The sequence below is a fragment of the Pongo pygmaeus genome, chromosome 7, assembly GCF_028885625.2.
Source record: "Pongo pygmaeus isolate AG05252 chromosome 7, NHGRI_mPonPyg2-v2.0_pri, whole genome shotgun sequence".
Lineage (NCBI taxonomy): Eukaryota > Metazoa > Chordata > Mammalia > Primates > Hominidae > Pongo > Pongo pygmaeus.
Genome location: NC_072380.2, coordinates 131,657,938 through 131,677,837, shown reverse-complemented (window position 1 = coordinate 131,677,837; position 19,900 = coordinate 131,657,938). Strand labels below are relative to the sequence as shown.

At 38.3% G+C, this 19,900-nt stretch overlaps 1 protein-coding gene across 1 annotated transcript in view; it reads left to right on the top strand.

Annotated features, from left to right (window-relative positions):
• Nucleotides 1-202: 202 nt before the first annotated feature.
• Nucleotides 203-19,900, top strand: part of TNFRSF11B (TNF receptor superfamily member 11b) — a 28,883-nt gene continuing 9,185 nt past the window's right edge. Inside the window, exons 1-2 of the mRNA XM_054497440.2 lie at nucleotides 203-850; nucleotides 19,380-19,749. Of these exons, the coding sequence (XP_054353415.2) occupies nucleotides 740-850; nucleotides 19,380-19,749 (481 nt within the window). The 5' untranslated portion in view covers nucleotides 203-739. The remainder of the gene's footprint in view (nucleotides 851-19,379; nucleotides 19,750-19,900) is intronic.

The following is a 19,900-nucleotide window of genomic DNA, read 5'->3' as shown; positions in this document are numbered from 1 at the left end:
TCCAATTTTCACTCTGCAGATTCTCTCTGGCTCTAACTACCCCAGATAACAAGGAGTGAATGCAGAATTGCACGGGCTTTAGGGCCAATCAGACATGAGTTAGAAAAATTCCTACTACATGGTTTATGTAAACTTGAAGATGAATGATTGCGAACTCCCCGAACAGGGCTCAGACAATGCCATGCATAAAGAGGGGCCCTGTAATTTGAGGTTTCAGAACCCGAAGTGAAGAGGTCAGGCAGCAGGGTACGGCGGAAACTCACAGCTTTCGCCCAGCAAGAGGACAAAGGTCTGGGACACACTCCAGCTGCGTCCGGATCTTGGCTGAATCCGACTCTCAGGGTGGAGGAGACACAAGCACAGCAGCTGCCCAGCGTGTGCCCAGCCCTCCCACCGCTGGTCCCGGCTGCCAGGAGGCTGGCCGCTGGCGGGAAGGGGCCGGGAAACCTCAGAGCCCTCGGAGACAGCAGCCGCCTTGTTCCTCAACCCGGTGGCTTTTTTTTCCCCTGCTCTCCCAGGGGCCAGACACCACCGCCCCACCCCTCACGCCCCACCTTCCTGGGGGATCCTTTCCGCCCCAGCCCTGAAAGCGTTAACCCTGGAGCTTTACGCACACCCCCCCGACCGCTCCCGCCCAAGCTTCCTAAAAAAGAAAGGTGCAAAGTTTGGTACAGGATAGAAAAATGACTGATCAAAGGCAGGCGATACTTCCTGTTGCCGGGACGCTATATATAACGTGATGAGCGCACGGGCTGCGGAGACGCACCGGAGCGCTCGCCCAGCCGCCGCCTCCAAGCGCCTGAGGTTTCCGGGGACCACAATGAACAAGTTGCTGTGCTGCGCGCTAGTGGTAAGTCCCTGGGCCAGCCGACGGGTGCCCGGCGCCTGGGGAGGCTGCTGCCACCTTGTCTCCCGACCTCCCAGCGGACCGGCGGGGAGAAGGCTCCACTCGCTCCCTCCCAGGAGAGGCTTGGGGTTAGGCTGGAGCAGGAAACCACTTTCAAGTTATGCCATGCTTCCCCTAGGGTGTCCTTTTACGCTGCAAAGTTCCTGCTGACTTTATGGAAGACTGCGAGAGAGAGACAGACAGCGAGAGAGAGAGACAGCGAGAGACAGACAGCGAGAGAGAGGGAGAGAGACAGAGAGAGAGAGAGAGAGAAACTTTTTCTTTGAAAGTTTTAGTCATTAATCTTTTGTCTTCATCTCAGAATATTAACGCCCTCATGTAGTCCATACTATCTTTGCTTAAAGAACTTGAACTTTATTATTAGTGGCAAAGAAGTGGTCCCTTACATTCAGAGTAAGTTGGAAGAAGACGTTAGTCTTCTTAAAACCATTATAATTAGAATATAATTTGGATACATTGAATACGACATGATAGATTTTTCTAATGCAAATATTATGGGAAATTTTGAATAATTAGGAGAAAAGATCTCTCACACACACACTTCTTAACTGTGCAATATAATGTTTTAATAAAATTTTATTGTTAAAATTATTTCACTTCTCAACTTCAATATACTGTGGAGAATATTGGCAGTATGTTATGTTCTAAAACATATCTAAATAATTGAAGTTCACTAAATAGGGCTAAAAATTGTTTTTAAAATGTTATTTGGAAAAGAAAGGAATCTCTGTGACTTAGATTAGCTTTTTTTTTTAAAGCTTAGGTTTTGATCAAGTTAATAAGATTTGCATGTAGGTTTTTCTATGACAAATGATTTATTTTCTCTATGTCACTGGAGTGTAGAGTACATCAAGATATGAATCAGACATTTATGCAAGGCTAGGAAAAGCCATATTTAAGCCACATATGTGTTTTGGATGTGTTTGAGTAAATGTTTGAATTTCAACCTCCAACCCACAAATAATGAATAGAAGGCTAGGTAGTCTTCCACTTAGTTCCTAGGATACAGAAACATAAATAAGTAAATAAATAGTAAAGACACTAAAGAACAGGTAAGTTGGATAGGAATCTACCCATAAGTATGTTAAAATATATATGTATGTATGTATGTGTGTGTGTGTGTGTATAACTTCATCGCTAGAGATACTATGGAAAGCATTTAAAAAAGTGAACCTTTATTAAAATATAACACATAGAGAATTGTGCAAGTCGTAAGTGCCTAATGCAGTTTTTCTAAGTGAGCACTTGTGAGCTAGCACACAGACCAAGAAATATTTTGTCGGCACCTCAAGTGCTCCCATCACTACTATGTCCATGGCCAGAATAATCAGTATTCTGATTTGAACACCATAGATGAATTTTGCTTGTATTTGAACTTTCTATAAATGGAATTCATTCAAGTTTTTGCATTTGACTTCTTTCACTCAAAGTTCTGTTGTGAGATTCATCTCTACTGTAGGATAGATAATAATTTGTCCATTTTCATTGCTGTATGGTATTCCATTGTATGGACACACCACAATTGATTTAATCATCCTAGTTTTGGGCTAGTATAAATAACCCTGCTGTTAATATGGGGACATTTTTATTCTTCCCAGCCCTTTTTATTTTGTCAAATATTTAATTAATGATAAACCTACTAGCAATGAGTTAAATTTCAGGATTTCCACTAAATAATACACATTTCTACTTAGAAGTATCCATAAATGATAAATAGTAAAAATTTTTTTATATGTGGTCTGTACAGGAAGATAGACAAACATGTAGCTAATACTGATTTTAGATGATACAGCATTATCAGAAGAGAAGACTTTGTATGTGTCTTGAACACAGTAAATACTTTATATAGGAAGAATTTTGCTTCCCCTTTCTTTAGCTTCTGAGACTTACTTTATTTTGAAAATGATTGCAAATGGACACTTTGTATTTACATATAGAGTCCAGATGCCCTTTTGTAAAACCATGGTGCCATTGTAGGAACTAGAAGCACCACAGATATTTATGTCTTTATAATGGGCATTCCACTAGCACTAGGCATCAGGACAGTGTGAAAAGCAAGATGGACACTATTCCTTTCACCATGGACCCATAGTCTAATGGGGAAAGCAGATATTGGGCAAGTAATTGTGTATACAGAGTTGCAAAAAACAAACTACTGGGTGACTTGGGAATATAAAAGATTCTGCCCTATAGCACCTTATAAGGGAAGTTACTAGTGCAGTGTTATGTGGACCAAAAATCAAATACCAGTACCACCACTTACCTGAGAAATGACTGTGGCCAAGTTACTTCTTGAGTTTTTGTTTTGTCTTCTATAGAATGATAATAATGATATGCATATATCCAAGATGCCCACATAAAGTTTCTGCTTCATATCAACACTAGCTCCTAGCATGATGCTCACAGATAACTAACTTTAGGACAAGATAGAGCCAAGTGAATTATGTAAACGAAGTGCTGATGATACTCAGAGGAGGGAGAGATGGCCATCTACTGTCATCCTGGAGGAGGGGTATGACATTTCATTGTTGGAGATTTAAAATCAGGCATCTTGGACCAAAGAAGTGAGAGAAGGCAAGATTGTGTAGCAAAATAGAATTCTAGATTCTTTTTGTGAGCGCAGAGGATATGCTGGTAGGCTAGCAGAGAAGGAGGTAGGGATGGGATGTTGTCATTAGTACTAATGTCACAGACGTGGACTTTCCTGGAATGTTCCTTAATGCAATTAAGCAGAGGCCTGCTCTGCTTCACTCAGGCTTAGGTTTTAACTGATGGCTGAAACTTCCCATCATGTAGTATCGGAACCATCCATTGAACTTCTCAAAGCTAAGTTCTGAATTAATGTTAAGATACTACGAGTTGGGGTGGAGAAGTGGGCAGGGAGGGGTAGATTTATTTTTTTCTCAGGAAAAATGTCTGATCTGTCTGTTTTCCTGTAGAATAATGCCTTTGGGGGCTTTTTGTTGTTTCATTGTTATTTTGGTTTCCTCTCCCTCCCCCTAGTGGTTAAGCTTTGTTTGTTTGTTTGTTTTTTTGTTTGTTTTAAGAGAATGAATACTCTGAAGTTTCTAGGAAAATCTGACATACCCTCAATCCAAAACAGTCCTGATCCCTGTCCATAGCAACGTTCCTGGCCCGGGTCACCTAGCAACCTCCAGCACAATTTCTAATTTCAATCTAGTTTCAAATTTTACTTCTTAAGCTGAAACTACAGCTGTGAAATTCCATTGATTGGGGAAGCAAGCGTTCTGCACCAGATGGTTTATGCGGTTAGTTCTAGAAGAAGAGCTATGGCAGTGCTGATCAAAAGGAACTAAACACACACTCAGGTATTTTTGCTCTCCTAGCCACTAACTTGCCTGCTGGGTTTTGCTCTTGGCAACCCTCAGCCCCCCACTGCTGGCATGTTACCTTTGTGTGAAAGCTTTTTGTGAAAAGCATTATTTTCTCTAGCATCTCATTAACCAATAGCATTTCCTTTAGTTTGAGTTTCTCCTTTGCAGCCAAAAAAGAAAAAGAAAAAAAAAAAGACCGGGGAATATATTGAAGGGAAACAGTGATCTTACAAAAATTTATGTTTGCATTAAAGCCTTGACTGATGATGTCTAGCTGCTCCTTATGTTGCTACAATGGAGCAGAGATACCAAAATTATCAGGATATTTGTATGGTTTACCCTGTAGGCCAGTAGTTCTCAATTATATCAGATTTCTTTCATGCAGTTTTACAATAAATCCTTTGAAACAACCTCCTTGCTCTCCTGAAATGAAATTCAGAGTGCATATATTTTACCTACACATATAATTTTTAAAAATCTAACTATACTATAAAGGAATAATAGAAAGAAAGTAATTTATAATAAAATAGGCTTCACTAGAAGACTTAAAGAAATAGTGATGTGCTAGCATCTTGTTGTAAAATTGCCATAAACACACCACTAGGAATAAAGACTGGGGAACATGTGTAATATTGGTGACTCAAAAACATGGTCAGCATTGGCTTTGGTGCTATGATTTTCTGAAATGGTGAACAAATGTTGCTAGAGTTTTAAACAGAACAAATTTTAATAATCTTCTATCAAATTTTATCTTGTTAAATTCCTGAAAAATTAAGTATGTATAACAATTATGCAAAAAGCACCTTGTGTGTATATAAAATGGAGTTCTGATCTAGACTCAGATAATAAATAGATTTTTTTTTTTACTTAGATTTCTTATATCAGTGGTCAATAGGACATGAATGTGTGTGGGATGTGGGATTATTCTTTATTGTTCAGGATGTCCAGCAGCATACAGTCATTACGACCAGAGAAATGCCCCTCAGATTCCTAGAACTTCTCCTAAGGGATAGCACCACCTCTGTGGCAAAGTGTGGGCTCTTTGCAAGCACAGATTTTCATCTTGTTCATTTGTAGCCCCAAGGTCTCCATAGTGCATGACAATAAGATGTGTTTCCTGAGTTAAAGGAGCTATAAAGAGATTTGCTAGGGTGTTGGATAGTCTACTGGCAATTTCCATGGATGTTCCAACAGAATTTAGCTTACTGCCAGAAGTTCACTTCCAATGTTGGCTTTGATCTCTTTGAAAGGATACACATAACACCCTACCCACCTGACCAATATTTTAAATACATTTATACATTCCTACTATAAAGGTTCATATCAATACCTTCACAAAAGCCCATTCTTAAGCAAGTAACAAAAATGTACCAGATTCATATATTGATATTTGGAGTGCAATCTAAGCCTGGCTGTACCAGTTTTCTGGCCTTCCCATCCAGTTGGGACTGTGTGCTATCTACTGAGTAGAGAATACAGGTACACACAGCTACTGAGTGGAGAACAAATGATGGTGGGTTTGGACATCAAGTGTTCATTTTTGGTTTGATAAATTTTATATGTTTGTAACATGTCTCAGTAGAGATGTCAAGTAGGCATTTAGATATAAAATATTTCAGAGTGCAGGAGAAGCCTGGGCTGGAGATTTTTTTTAAAAATGTGTCTCAACATCCTAGAGAAGATTTTTGGAGCCATAGAGAAGGATGACTTCACAAGCCAAGAGAGAAGAGTGTGAAGCCGCCCCCAGAGCACAATTCTGATATCGATAGTCTGGTAAACAAAATGCAAATATGAACAGCAGTAGCAGCCATGTTTAGAAAAGAAAACAAAAATCAAAATAAAACTTAGCAACCCACAATAGCAGGAACTAGTGAATCGGAAATCCTAGGAACAACCGTAAACTATCTATGCGAGAAGAAAGAGTGAGGTATGGCCAACTTGAAATAGATACAAGGACGGTGTTTTTATGTGACATGTAATTAGTTTTTGGAACTCACTACCACAGAATATTTTGGGGTAACTAGCAGAGAAAGTCTAAAAAAAGAATCCTTTTAGACAGTTGTAAGGGATAAGAATAGTGTTACAACACATTAGCCAAGAAACTGAGTGGTACCCACACTCTCTCACATTTACCTGGCCTCTCTAAATGAATGTTCTGAGGCTAGAACAGTCTACAGACACACTAAAATGGTTCCTTCCAGCTACAAGTTGGCATAATTTCCTAGGTGCTTGAGTAGTTTTTTTTCACCCCAATTTCTCAGAGGCACCTGAATCAGCCACACCATAAATGGATAGAGGATGCAAGAGGAAATGAAATGTAATTCCTAAAGCCCTTCCAAAAAAAGTAATGTGCTGATAATGGCTTTGATTTACCTCTTTATTGTTGTGATTTTTTAAAAAAATTCACCTCTCTAGATTTATAGTCTTAATACCTATTAAAATATTTAATTTCCTTGAAGCCATCTTCTTTAAAAATAAAATGAATAGCTTTAAGATTTGTACTCCAATTCAGACTGGACCTTTTCTATAACAGCCTCTTCAATAATCACTAATAAAATAGGAAAATAGGTGTCAAGATGAATTTAGATTCAAGACAAGACAGTGACTCATCTAAGCTTTGTGGCTGCCTTTAGTAAATCCAATTTTCTTCTCCGGTCTTTGATCCAGAAACCTCAGTTCTCTTGCCATGTAATACTACTTTCTTGTTCCAAAAAAATGATTTCTTTTATTCTTAGAAATATGAATATCAGCACTCTATTCCTTAAAAAATTCTCCTGACCATCAATTTGCATCAATTTCACCACCACCACCATCACCAAAAAATGTAATTTAACAATTCAGTTGTGGGTCAGGTGACAATACTTTTGCAATGGCAGTGGTGAGAGGCAAGAGTTTCTCATTCTGAGACACATTCTTCTTGTCTTTAGCCAACATGCATAGAAGTTATGAATGTGTGTATTTTTCATATTTCATTTAGTTAAAAGCCAGGTTCCAAAGTTCTCAGTTCTATTTAGTCTCTGAGCTCCAATGGGTGACACCACTGCTGTGGGTCTTACTTTCAGCATCTCTAAAATAGAGGTTAGAATAGGTCATATGTGGAAGGTCTGATGTAGTTTAAAGATTTTGCCATCTGAATTAAACACACACACACACACACACACACAAATTGTGCATTATTTCCTGCTCAAAACATGCAAATATCAAACAGACTTGTCTATAGAAAACATCATAGGAATGTTTTAAAATATTCTATTTTGTTGCCTTTGTCAAAGTTTATTCTGCCCCATTGGTTCATGTATAAGAAATTCTATTTAAATCAGTGAGACAACAAGATGAAGCAGCTTTTGAAATGTTACCTACCTTTAGGTAGTAGGTAGTATGACTTATATATGTTAGAGTCAAAAGTTATTCTTTTAAGCCAAAAAAGATCTTCTCATTCTGAGACACATTCTTCTTGTCTTTAGCCAATATGCATAGAAGTTATGAATGTGCGTATTTTTCATATCCCATTTAGTTAAAAGCCAGGTTCAAGACATCCCCTCAGGACTTACTGAAGAGATATAATTATGGTCACTTGCAGTCTCCTTAGATGCATTGAGTGGAATTTTCTTTGAATTTGTATTCACAAGGAAGTACTTGACAACTGCACACCATTATTTGGAATAAATGTCAAACCTTCAGGCAGAATAAGCATGATAATGGGTAGGTTGGCATGACCATTAACAACTACACTTGAATAATACACCAGGCTGATAGACATAGACTTCTGCACCCACGCTCTGTTTCCTGTCTCTTATTTTAATATCCAGTAAAAAATGTAAAAAAAAAAAAAAAAAAAAAAAAAAAAAACTAGATTGTGCTAAAATAAATGCCAATAGAAAGCATGAGCAATGTTTATGAGGATGATGTACTTGTTTGTGCTCTTTGCCAGTTGTTCCCAGTTCTTCTGCCTACCAGAAGCTTGGTGGGATTGTGTATCCTAGCCTCCTGGTGAGGATGGGGTTGGGGAGAATGTGAATAGTTCTGGCCAGTAACTCATGAGTTAAAATGATGTAAGTCACTTACAAATTAGAGCACTTAATAGTCGATGTATACAGCCCTCCCAAAGTTGTTTGTTTTTTCCCTTTTCCTCCTTGACAGCAAATCAGCAATATTTCAGGTATTGGTTGCTATATCATCCTAGGTCCTGGACAGAGGACAATGGTAAGAGTCTTCTGCAGACCAACTAGGGATCCTTTACTATGTCTGAGAAATAAACCTTTGCTGTTTTTAAGCCAGTGAGATGGTTGAAGTTGTTTATTGGCATGACATAAGACCCAACCAGCCTTGACTTATTCAGTAGCCAAATCCCAGTTATATCTGATCATTAAGGGTAAGCAACTGCAAAGAACATTTACAAACCCCAAAAGACTAAATCTGTGATTTTAGATTCTTCAACTCCTTCTTCATCAAAGCTATTGTTAGAAGGATTCATGAAGAAGGATCTCTTCTGTCTTCTGCTGCTGAAACTTTGAAAATTCAAAATTTAGATTACATAAAGGGTTAGCTGGGCTGCAGAGTGGGAAGGTCAACAGGCACCAGTAGACTCCAAATCAAACACCCTATTATGTGACAGTAACCAAACAGGGATCATGCTTTTCATTGCTTCCAGCTGACCCTTCCTTTGTAGAAGTTCAGTTATCTACAACTTTTACCCATTTAAGCCAAGACAAAAGGAGGAAGCCATAAAATAGAAAGATGCTAATCATTTTTAGAATAGGTACTGTATTTGGACCTTACATACCATATTTCACTTAATTTTCACAAAAAGCCTATGATGCAGAGATTAGTATCTCTATCTCAGAGATAAGGAAATTGAGGTTCAGAGAAGATAGGTAACTTTCCCTAATGTTACCCAGCTGAGAAATTTTTCTGCTCTGTACTAGTATATATATATTAGCTGAGTCCAGTAAAAAATACCCATTAATCAGAGGAAACCCTCTGTAGATACCCTGAACCCAGAGTTTTCCACAGGGGTTAAGAGTGCCCAGGATGGGGCTCATGAGGGTCAAATCCTTGGGTGAAGTGATTTTAGTATACTTCTTATCCTTTTTTCAGCTCCTCCTTCAGCTTCAGGTGTTTACCATAATTCTTTTCTTTAGCAATTAAATGCTCTTGCCTTAGTGGACATGAGCCCAGATTCCCTAGGTAACAGAACATAAAACAAAAAACTTTCTGTTTTAGTACCTTTTAGAAAGTGCAATCCTGGGGATGCAGGAATAAGTGTATGATGCGTAACATAGAAAAGGAAGGAGAACAAATTCAAGGGAGCAAATCACTGAGAAGCTACTGCTTAGTATAAATTACAACTGATTCCTCAATCTCATAGGACTAACTTCCAGAGAGGTTGTGTAAAGTACTGTATTTTAGGACAAGAGAGGAAGGGAGAAGCATTTATTCACCAGTATGAGTAGATAGGTGGATGGATGGATGGATGAATAGATGGGTGGGTGGACAGATGGATGGTCAAATAGGTAGGTAGGTAGGTAGATGGATAGATAGATAGTAAATCATATGGAATTTTGTGTTGTAGTTGACCATTTATATGTCTATCTTCTTCATAACTGCAAGCTCCCAGAAGGGAAAAGTCAGTTGTTAAAGGCTTAGGTTCAGACAGGATAGAATTTAAATCCCAGCTTGAATGTGTGCTAGCTCTGACACCTTTGAAAAGTCACTCAACTTTTTTGAGATTCGGTTTCTTTATATGTAAAATGGGGATAATCATATCTCATTAGAGATGGTTGCAGGGGATGGAATGATAATAGCATATGAAGAAAGGACTGAGTATAGAGCCCAATATATAATAATATAGTATACTAAGCTATTATTATTTGCCATATCACCCAGGGCTTCCAATATGATGTTTCACACATCATAGACATGCAGTCAATATCTACAGGTTTAGCTTGAATTCTGTTTTAGTCCATTTCTTCTAGTTTCTATTCCATTTCATCACCACATGGCTTTTCGTATCTAACTTTCGCTAGCTGTCCATTGTCATATATTGATTGGGCTTCAATACAGGTCATTTAATAACCAAAAGGATTCATAAGGTAATGTGAGCAATGCATTATCTTCAAAGAAAAGCAACTGTAGAAATAAAATGGAATTTAAATATTGATGTTCAGACTTGGACACGGGGTGAGGAACATCACACACCAGGGCCTGTCATGGGGTTGGGGGAGGGGGAAGGGATAGCATTAGGAGATATACCTAATGTAAATGACAAGTTAATGGGTGCAGCATACCAACATGGCACATGTATACATATGTAACAAACCTGCACGTTGTGCACATATGCAACAAACCTGCATGTTGTGCACACGTACCCTAGAACTTAAAGTATAATTTAAAAATTGATGTTCAAAAACATCTTTCCAGTTCTGGGCCAGAATGCCAGGGATTGTAGCTGGAAGACTCTGAGGCAGTGGTGCTACCCTTGTGCTTATCAGGTGGGTCTGAATGAGATAATTACAATGAAAAATTCGGCCATCCCTGCTGTTGAATTGGCTTTCAAACTTGATGCTAATTCTCAAATCTGATGATTAACAGAAGCCCAAAGGAAGAAATATTAAGATCTGTGAGCCAAAATATGTGCGATTTCCATATATCTTCTTCAGAAAATTTTAAACATATCCCTGCATTACAAGTTCTCTTTTCTCAGAGATTTTCTTGTTGTTTTTTTGTTTTTGTGTTTTCTTTTTGCCTTCATTTGTTAATCTGTCAAATATTAATTGTCTATAAAATTCCCCTGAAGAAGCAAAAAACATCATAAGCAAATTCAACCTAACATTTATGATTGATTCCAAACACAAACAAGGTATTGCTAATTAATTCAAAAGCCTTCAGACAACTAAAGGAAACTTCTGAAGGGAACAAAAATTACACTGAAAGTTAAATTTTACCTGAAGACAATTCTTCAGCCTCAAAGGAAGCAAAATTGTGTGGAATTTGGCCCAGTGACTCATCTAATAAATCATAATTGTTTGTGCTTCTTTTCCCCTGTTCACCTAGGAAAGCAGCTGGAAGCAAATCAGGTCTGTGTAGATGAACAGATTTAATTTATTTGCCCTTCCTGCCTTACCTAGAGACATAATCCTAGGCCAAACAACTGGCTATTGTGAAAATTATTAAGCAGTGGTAGACTCTCAGGTGGGGAACTGGCAGCAGTAGATAAACCTCTCCCATGAATTGTCTACTGTTTTCACACATTCACCTTTAAAATGGAAGTTAAGAACAAATGGAACAGTGCATACAAAACACCATGTGAGATGAAAGATGCTTTAAAAAATCTCTTCCTTTAGGCAAATTCTGTCATCACTATCATTTTACAGATGAGAAAACTGCAGGCTTTGTGCTTGTCCTTGCAAATGTATCCTTTACATGATGTATATTTATTTGCATCTGTATAATTCCAATGTTCCTAATGATACACAGTAGATAATATGTCTAATGATTTGAAAAAAGTTAGATATATTGAATACTTGCCATGTGTAAGACACCATGCTAAGCATTTAAGAAATATGGAGACAGATTATTTTCTAGCTGAGCTTTCTAAACAAAGTCATGGAACTGCCTTGAATCATTTGTTCTACACCAAGAAAATGATGCCAATTGGGAAGATACTGAAGCTAATTTTATCAACAAGTCCAATGTGCTTTTTTTCTGGAGACAAGAACAGGGTAGATAATGAACTTATGGCACAATTTAGGTGTATTACTTCATACAGAACAAGAACCTTCAAAATGTCTCCAGAAATGAGTCTGATTTGAAATGTCTTCCACTTCCTACCTCCTGTATAATTAGTTTGTGTAATAATGTCTCATGATAGTCTGACCCTTATTTCTTACCATGTTTGTGTCCCTTCGTTGATTTGAAATATAACAGTTGCAGTGAGGTAGGTAAAAATAAGGCTTATTCTCATTGTAGAGGTGAGATCATGGTTACTAAGTAGTGGTGGAGCTCAATTTGGAATTGTGGTATGCATATTCTAAATGCAGGTTTCCAAGCTGAAAGTGTTTTTTTAATTTATTGACCAAATTGCCAAGCTGTACACTTTTCAGATCTTACCCATTTAACACCCTTTTCTTTAATACTTTAAATTCTAGGGTGCATGTGCACAACGTGCAGGTTTGATACATAGGTATACATGTGCCATGTTGGTTTACTGTACCCATCAACTCATCATTTACATTAAGTATTTCTCCTAATGCTATCCGTCCCCGCTCCCCCAACCCCATGACAGGCCCTGGTGTGTGATGTTCCCTGCCCTGTGTCCAAGTGATCTCATTGTTCAATTCTCACCTATCAGTGAGAACATGTGGTGTTTGGTTTTCTGTCCTTGTGATAGTTTGCTGAGAATGATGGTTTCCAGCTTCATCCATGTCCCTGCAAAGGACATGATCTTATCCTTTTTTATGGCTGCATAGTATTCCATAGCGTATAGGCACTTAGCACCCTTTTTAGAATTATCTGTGCTATCTTTTTTTTTTAATCCTTTGCTTTTTCATCCTACCTCACCAAATATTTATAAGTCTCAAGGATTAACACTTTTGTCCTTTTTGGCTTGTACACAATTTCTTTGGGTAATGTCACTCCAGTCTCTTTGCTTCTAGAGCAATTTATGTGCTCATAACCATGAAAGCTGTGTCTTCAGCTGCTTTTCTGTCCTGAGTTCCCAACACATACTTTTAATTGTCTACCAGACATCATCACTTGAGTCTCATATAGAAGGCAGATAAATGTTCCAAACCAAATTAATTCTCTTTCTTCATAATTATTGGCTCTTCCTGCTGTCAGTAATTAATGGCAACACCACATACCTACTGGCTAGAGTTCATGGATGTGCTCTTCGATTGCTTCTTAGCACCACCCCCTCCCAATGCAACCAGCCAACATATCATACCTATTCCTTCCTCTCCTTTTCCATTACCAGTGTCCCTCACAATTTCCAACCTGTTTCTCTGTTGAGTCTTTTCTTGCTCTTTCTCCCCTTTTATGCCTCCAATTGTTTTGCAGTGATTTGTGAGTATTTTACATCAGAATGGGTTTTTGGATGCATGCTTACATTAACTTATTCAACTCCACTTAGTCATATTCTCAGAACATAGCAATTGTTTCAGTAAGTGATTGTTGAATGAATAAATGAATTATTTAAGGAATGGAGGAATAGGGGAGAGGAGGTATAATATAAGACTATAAAAAATCAAATAAACTGACCTTCACAGGAAGACAGTTTTTGATAACTTTCATAACTTATACTACAAGAGATCTTTAGTAATTCACCATAGTATATATCCTGGATGTTTCCTTTCTTGGCTAAGACAAACTGTAAACTGACATGGTTTTCAAACTGACCAGAAGTTTAGCTAACTCTGGGTAGTCCTCAAATAGTTCTTTGTGGCAAAGATCATGACGAGGGATCACAAAAGGAACTCCCAAACCAAGTGGTTATTTCAGACTTTGTGTGGGCTTCTTTTAATGAATTTCCATAAATGGAAACCCACTGTGTCACTCATGGTTCTGCATACAGAAAGCAGGCCCAGTAGTATGGGATTGGCTGCATTGCATAATGCAAAAATAAACTTGCTGGACCAAGTGTATTCTTTTGTTTTTTTTAGGAAGATGCATACACCAGTAGAATTCTCTAGTCAAATCAATTGTGATCTGATAAATTTTCAACTCAGTATCTTTGGACAAGAGCTAGTCTTAGCACAAAGAAAAGTCAAGGTCAGTTTATCTGGACTTCAGGAAGGCTGTGATTGATCTCCTAACATTGGTGATCTTCTAACTCTATGCCCTTAAGACTGAATGAAAGCTAAGGACTTTAGGGCTTACTTTTGGACTATGCATGAAGGGAATAGGTAAGGGAAAGCATTTGGTAAATGTTAAAGGATTTGACCAAAAAATTCATTTTATATGGCGCATGCTCTAAGTTTGAATTCTGCCTGCGCTAATTACTATGATGTGAAACAAGTTAATTACCCTGACTCATTTTTATAGTTGGTGGAGACATAATGATAACAATGATTAAACATTCTAAGTAAGTATAAACCAAAATGTTATATATATTGTTTATTCTTCCACTGTCTGGCACAGAGTTGCTTTAATACATGTATGCTTGAATGAAATAGACAAAACAGGTCAGGTGTGGTGGCTCACACCTGTAATCCCAGCACTTTGGAAGGCTGAAGCAGGCAGATCACTTGAGCCCAGAGTTCAAGACCAGCCTGGGCAACATAGCGAGACCCCATCTCAATAAAAATAAAATTGAAATAGATGAAATAAAATTCCATGTTCAAAATACTCCTTTTTTTCTTCTTGCATATACCATTATGATACTTTTCTACTTCTTAAATATGGGGAATTATTAGAAATTTGTATATTTGTGACCAACGCTGAATGATTAATTGCAAAATCAGTTACAGCATTTAATAAAAATTATATACTTATATCTTAAATATTTTATTTTGACTTAAAACATTTAAGTAAACATTCATTCCTCTCTATTTTGAGATACAACCAAACCCCTTCTTAGAGACAGTGTTTGCTAAGTCTCATGCTGCCTTTCTTACAAAACCCTTTTCTGTAAGTATTACCCATCCATTCAGCTTTGGAACTTAAAGATATTTATGAAACTAATTGATTAAATGATCCTTCTAGATGTTTTCCCTGTTTTAACAGTTATCTCACCTATTCCAAATTCTGCAGTAGGTTGTTTTTTCTGTGTTTTATTTTGAGGGTAAGGGAAAGGCTTCATTTTTTTTCAAGTCATTCCAAAGCATTCCATTTACTTTTCATAGAAAAATAATTTTTTTTCACACTCATGTTTGTTGGTTCACATAATAATTGAATTTCCTAACGATAGTTACAACTAGCGTAAACAGATTCAGAACTGACTTTTGTTAAGCATGCAGCTCCACTGGTAGGATCAAACATGAGCTGGCTTGCTAGAGGAAAAACATAACTGACAAGCTGGGACATCAGCTGATTTTACAGAGGGAATGGAAGGCATGGGTGAATCTGAAGAGGGGAGGTTGGTAAAGAGTTCTGCTATAAAGAGGGGTTTCACAAATAAAACAAGGTGGAACAAGAAGTATGAAGGGGATTAGAGCAAGACTTTTTTTCCAAGTTCACTGGGTAATTAAACTATGAAACCAAAGGATAATACAATGATAGAGCTAGAAAAGGCATTAGAGAACAGCGAATTCAACTCACCCACCATCTTCACCCTCTACCATTGTCTGCTAGCATTTGATATGTGAGAAAAGATGCTTACACTTAAAATGCAAAATTCTTTAACATTGCTCAATATTAAAAATTGAAGGCAAGGAGAGGGACAAAGCTAGCTGAGATGAAACCTTAACTGTCCTTTCAAAAAAAGGAATGGAGGCTTCAGGAAGAAATTCTGGACTGATGAGAAGCACTAGATTAGAAGACTTTCAGATTCTCTTAAAGCATAAGTGGTCTATACCAAATGATGGGTAGCCGGGGAATGGGAGGACAACGAAAGAAAGAACACCAAAAAAAAAAATCATTTAATTCTTTTTTAAAAGTCAAGCATAAAACAAAAAATAGAGTAGGCTTTTGTTTTGTTTTGTTTTTGTTTTGAGACAGAGTCTCGCTCTGTCGCCAGGCTGGAGTGCAGTGGCGCGATCTCGGAGTACCTTCTTCTACAGACAGCACCTCATGCTTCCGCAGACACACCTATGTATGTGTCCCAGCTTGGGCAGATGCTCATCAAGGGTCTGCATTTTACACAGAAATGAATTTTTAAGGTTTTATTAGGTTTTAAATATTATCAAGTGGCAAAGGAACTGTATCCAATGTTAAGGTGATCTGTCCTGTGGCATCTTTTTCATTGCTTTTCCAGGAAATAAGCAGAAGAAACCGAGAGAAAGGACTGAGATGAAGAGCTCTATTAATCTTGCTCATCCTCTGTCCAGTAACTGAGTCCAGAAATTCTGTGTGGGAATTGGGGCTAACCAAAGATTGAGACCTAAACATCCAATTTTGGCCACACAGAGCCTGTCTTTTTACCAAAGTGGAAAAATCTTCAACTAAAACAGAGGCCCAATTGAACTTGCTGAAAACAAGTTTGTAATTTCTCAAGGCTTTCTCAGTTTTAAAAATATATATGATTATTCCACATGATAGCCTTGGAGAAATTACCTTCATTAACATATTCTCTAATTCTTAAGTTGACCTTATTTCTTCATTTTCTCTGTGGGTTGCTTTCACCTCAACCTACCTGTATCTTTAAGAAAGAGCAACAAATTTCTGAAGCATGGTTTTGGGAAACCAACAATATCATGTCCAAATACCTAGAAAAATATAAATTGCATCAGCGTTCTTGGTCGTATCCGTATTTATACGGCTTCTTCTAATGAAGATCACAGGCACCATCTGTGGAGTTTTCCCATCCTGTTCTCATCATTTTTTGGCAAGGGAGAAGAGTCCGTGTTGATGAACAAATGGGCACACCTGAACCATGCTGAAATGGGAAAGGGAGACCAGTGGGAAGTTCTGCTGGGGAAAACTTCAGGACTCCTACCTACCAGGATGTGACTCACTTAGCAGTGGCACTCAAGATAAAGGAATCCCTCTGGATCTCTAAGCCAGGCCTCTTGAAAGCAAACACAACTCTCAAAAGTGGCTTTCCAGGAAACTGAATGTGAACAGCAAGAGAAAATAGTATTTCTCATTACTTTCACATGTTTTTGCAAGTTGAATCAGGAAATCCTCATTTTATAATATTGGAATTGATTATACTATAGGAGCCCTGAATTATGTATCATATATAATTCTCCTATATATATTATAGGAGAATTAATTATAGGAGCCTTGAAAGATGTTCCATTATATATTCAAATGACAAACTAGCAACAAAGTCAGACATGTCATCTTGCTTTCTTGCATTACTTTGATCATTATTTGTAATTATTTGCTGTAATTATTTCTTCACTTATCTGCGTGCTCACTCAAGTATGAACTTGAAGGCAAGGACCATTTACGTTTTATGTATGCCACATGCTAAGTTCCCTCCATGATGCCTGGTACACAGTGGATGCTCAATGAGTGTGTGTTGAATGAAGAAATAGGTTCCATCTATTTCTGAAAGATTCAGAACAAACCAGAGCTGCCACTCACTACTGGCCCATTTCTGTAATCTAGTGTCAACCCACTCCACCTGAGACAATTAAAAGCCCCAGGAAAATTCATGAAGATGCTTTCACTAGAAACTCTCAGGTCAAGGGAATGTCCTGAAAAGACCACTGAAGCAGCTCTGAGCTTGCAGTGAATTTTGCTTATTGTTGGTTGGGAGTTACTTACATTATAGCACTCCCTCTCTTTGAAAATTGTCTCTGTGAAGAGGTCAATGACTGGATGAGATGTTTCATTCTTCTCTTCTGGTTTATCAACTCATATTAGGTCAAATCAGCCCAAACACTTGTCATGTTCCTCTAAGAAGTGAATGAAGTTACTTCAGTTAAAATGTTCAAATGCTTATGAAAAAGGCCATTCTTTATCTTTGCCACCCCTAATTCAAAAGGGTGTGCTGTTTCCCTAGCTTGGCATGCCTTTTCCAGGTCAGGGGGTTCCTGTGAGATTTCCTGAATTCTGCAAAGAGAGTTTGGAAAAAATTATTGTTTGGTTTACCACCTCCCCAAAGCCTGAAAATAGTCAGTGTTGATCCCTGTACCAAAGACAAACAAACCACCCCCTACACACAAATAACACAGTTTCTTCTGAGCGTGTGATTCCTGTAATTAGTGTGAAGAACTACTTCAGTGCTCCCTAGAAGACCTTTGGGGATCTAAAATACAAGATAGAATACCCAGTTGAAACTCTCCTTCCAAGTGGCACCCTTGCCCATGAAATCCTCTTTCCCCTACTGCACAGGCCTCTTCCTGCCGTTATGTATGGAAACTTCTGATCCCTGCCTGCTCCCTGAAATTTATCCCAGTACACCTGAAGAGATGTGGTCGTTTAATTTACTTAATATTGTTTTTAGATGTCATCCACCCATGGGAGTCAAGACTGCTGGTCAATATGATGTTTAGAGAAAATATCAACCTTACATTTGAGGAATCTTTTCGGTGAACTGCAAGCTTATGGCAACAGGGGACATGTCTGACTCACTGGCATATTCCTGGTGCTTGACACCTAGTAGGCATTCAGCCTATATCTGTTGTGTGAATGAGTGATAGGAATGATTGTTGTAATCATATACCTTCACATATCACCAACTCTTCAGTATTTTCTTGGAATCAAAAAGTCTTAGAATAGGAAAACTGAAAGAGGTATCCTTTAGTCCCCAATATGAGCACCCTGCTTAGAAATGTTAATCTCCCTATTTTCCCCTCCATGTTTCCAGGCTTCTTTACCTGCTCTCTCTTTTTTAAAACAATACTTTCGTAGTTTATTATAATGTATTATTTTTACTCCTCTAATTGGATTAACTCCATTAGGGCAGAATTTCTTGCCTATTTTGTTCAGAGTTGTATCCCAAGTGCCCAGAACAAAGTCTGGCACATACTAAGGGCTCAGTTAATTATTTGTCAAATGAATAAATGAAGAGATAATTATTTAGTATGCACCCCAGGCGTCAGAAGCACTGCAGGTGTTTTAAATCCCCAGGCCCAATCACACATCCCCACATCAGTGGAATAAGAATACTTAAGGATATGAATCCCAAGAATCTACATTTTTAACAGGTGATTTGTGTAGCAGTTCTGAGAACTACCAGTTAATCCAACTCACTCACGTAGAGATAATCCTGCAACCCAAGATGACAAAGTGTCTTTCAGGTCACATGGTAATTCAGCAGTGCATCTAAGTGTTATAGTTCTATTTTGATGGGCTTTCTACTCCAGTCGTCTTTGAGCCTGGATTTTACTTAACATGTTCACTGCTATCTGCATTCCTGGTCTTTGAATTAAGCTCCTGGAGGCAAAAATTATGGCTTCTAAGCTTACTTTGTGGCAAATCTGATTAGGCTTAAGGTAATACAGGACTTTGAGTCAAATGATACTGTTGCACATAAGAACAACCCTATTTTCATGCTAAGATGCCACTGTGTTCCTTTCTCCTTCTAGTTTCTGGACATCTCCATTAAGTGGACCACCCAGGAAACGTTTCCTCCAAAGTACCTTCATTATGACGAAGAAACCTCTCATCAGCTGTTGTGTGACAAATGTCCTCCTGGTACCTACCTAAAACAACACTGTACAGCGAAGTGGAAGACCGTGTGTGCCCCTTGCCCTGACCACTACTACACAGACAACTGGCACACCAGTGACGAGTGTCTGTACTGCAGCCCCGTGTGCAAGGAGCTGCAGTACGTCAAGCAGGAGTGCAATCGCACCCACAACCGCGTGTGCGAATGCAAGGAAGGGCGCTACCTTGAGATAGAGTTCTGCTTGAAACATAGGAGCTGCCCTCCTGGATTTGGAGTGGTGCAAGCTGGTACGTGTCAATGTACAGCAAAATTAATTAGGATCATGCAAAGTCAGATAATTGTGACAGTTTAGGAGAACACTTTTGTTCTGAGGACATTATAGGATAGCAAATTGCAAAGGTAATGAAACCTGCCAGGTAGGTACTATGTGTCTGGAGT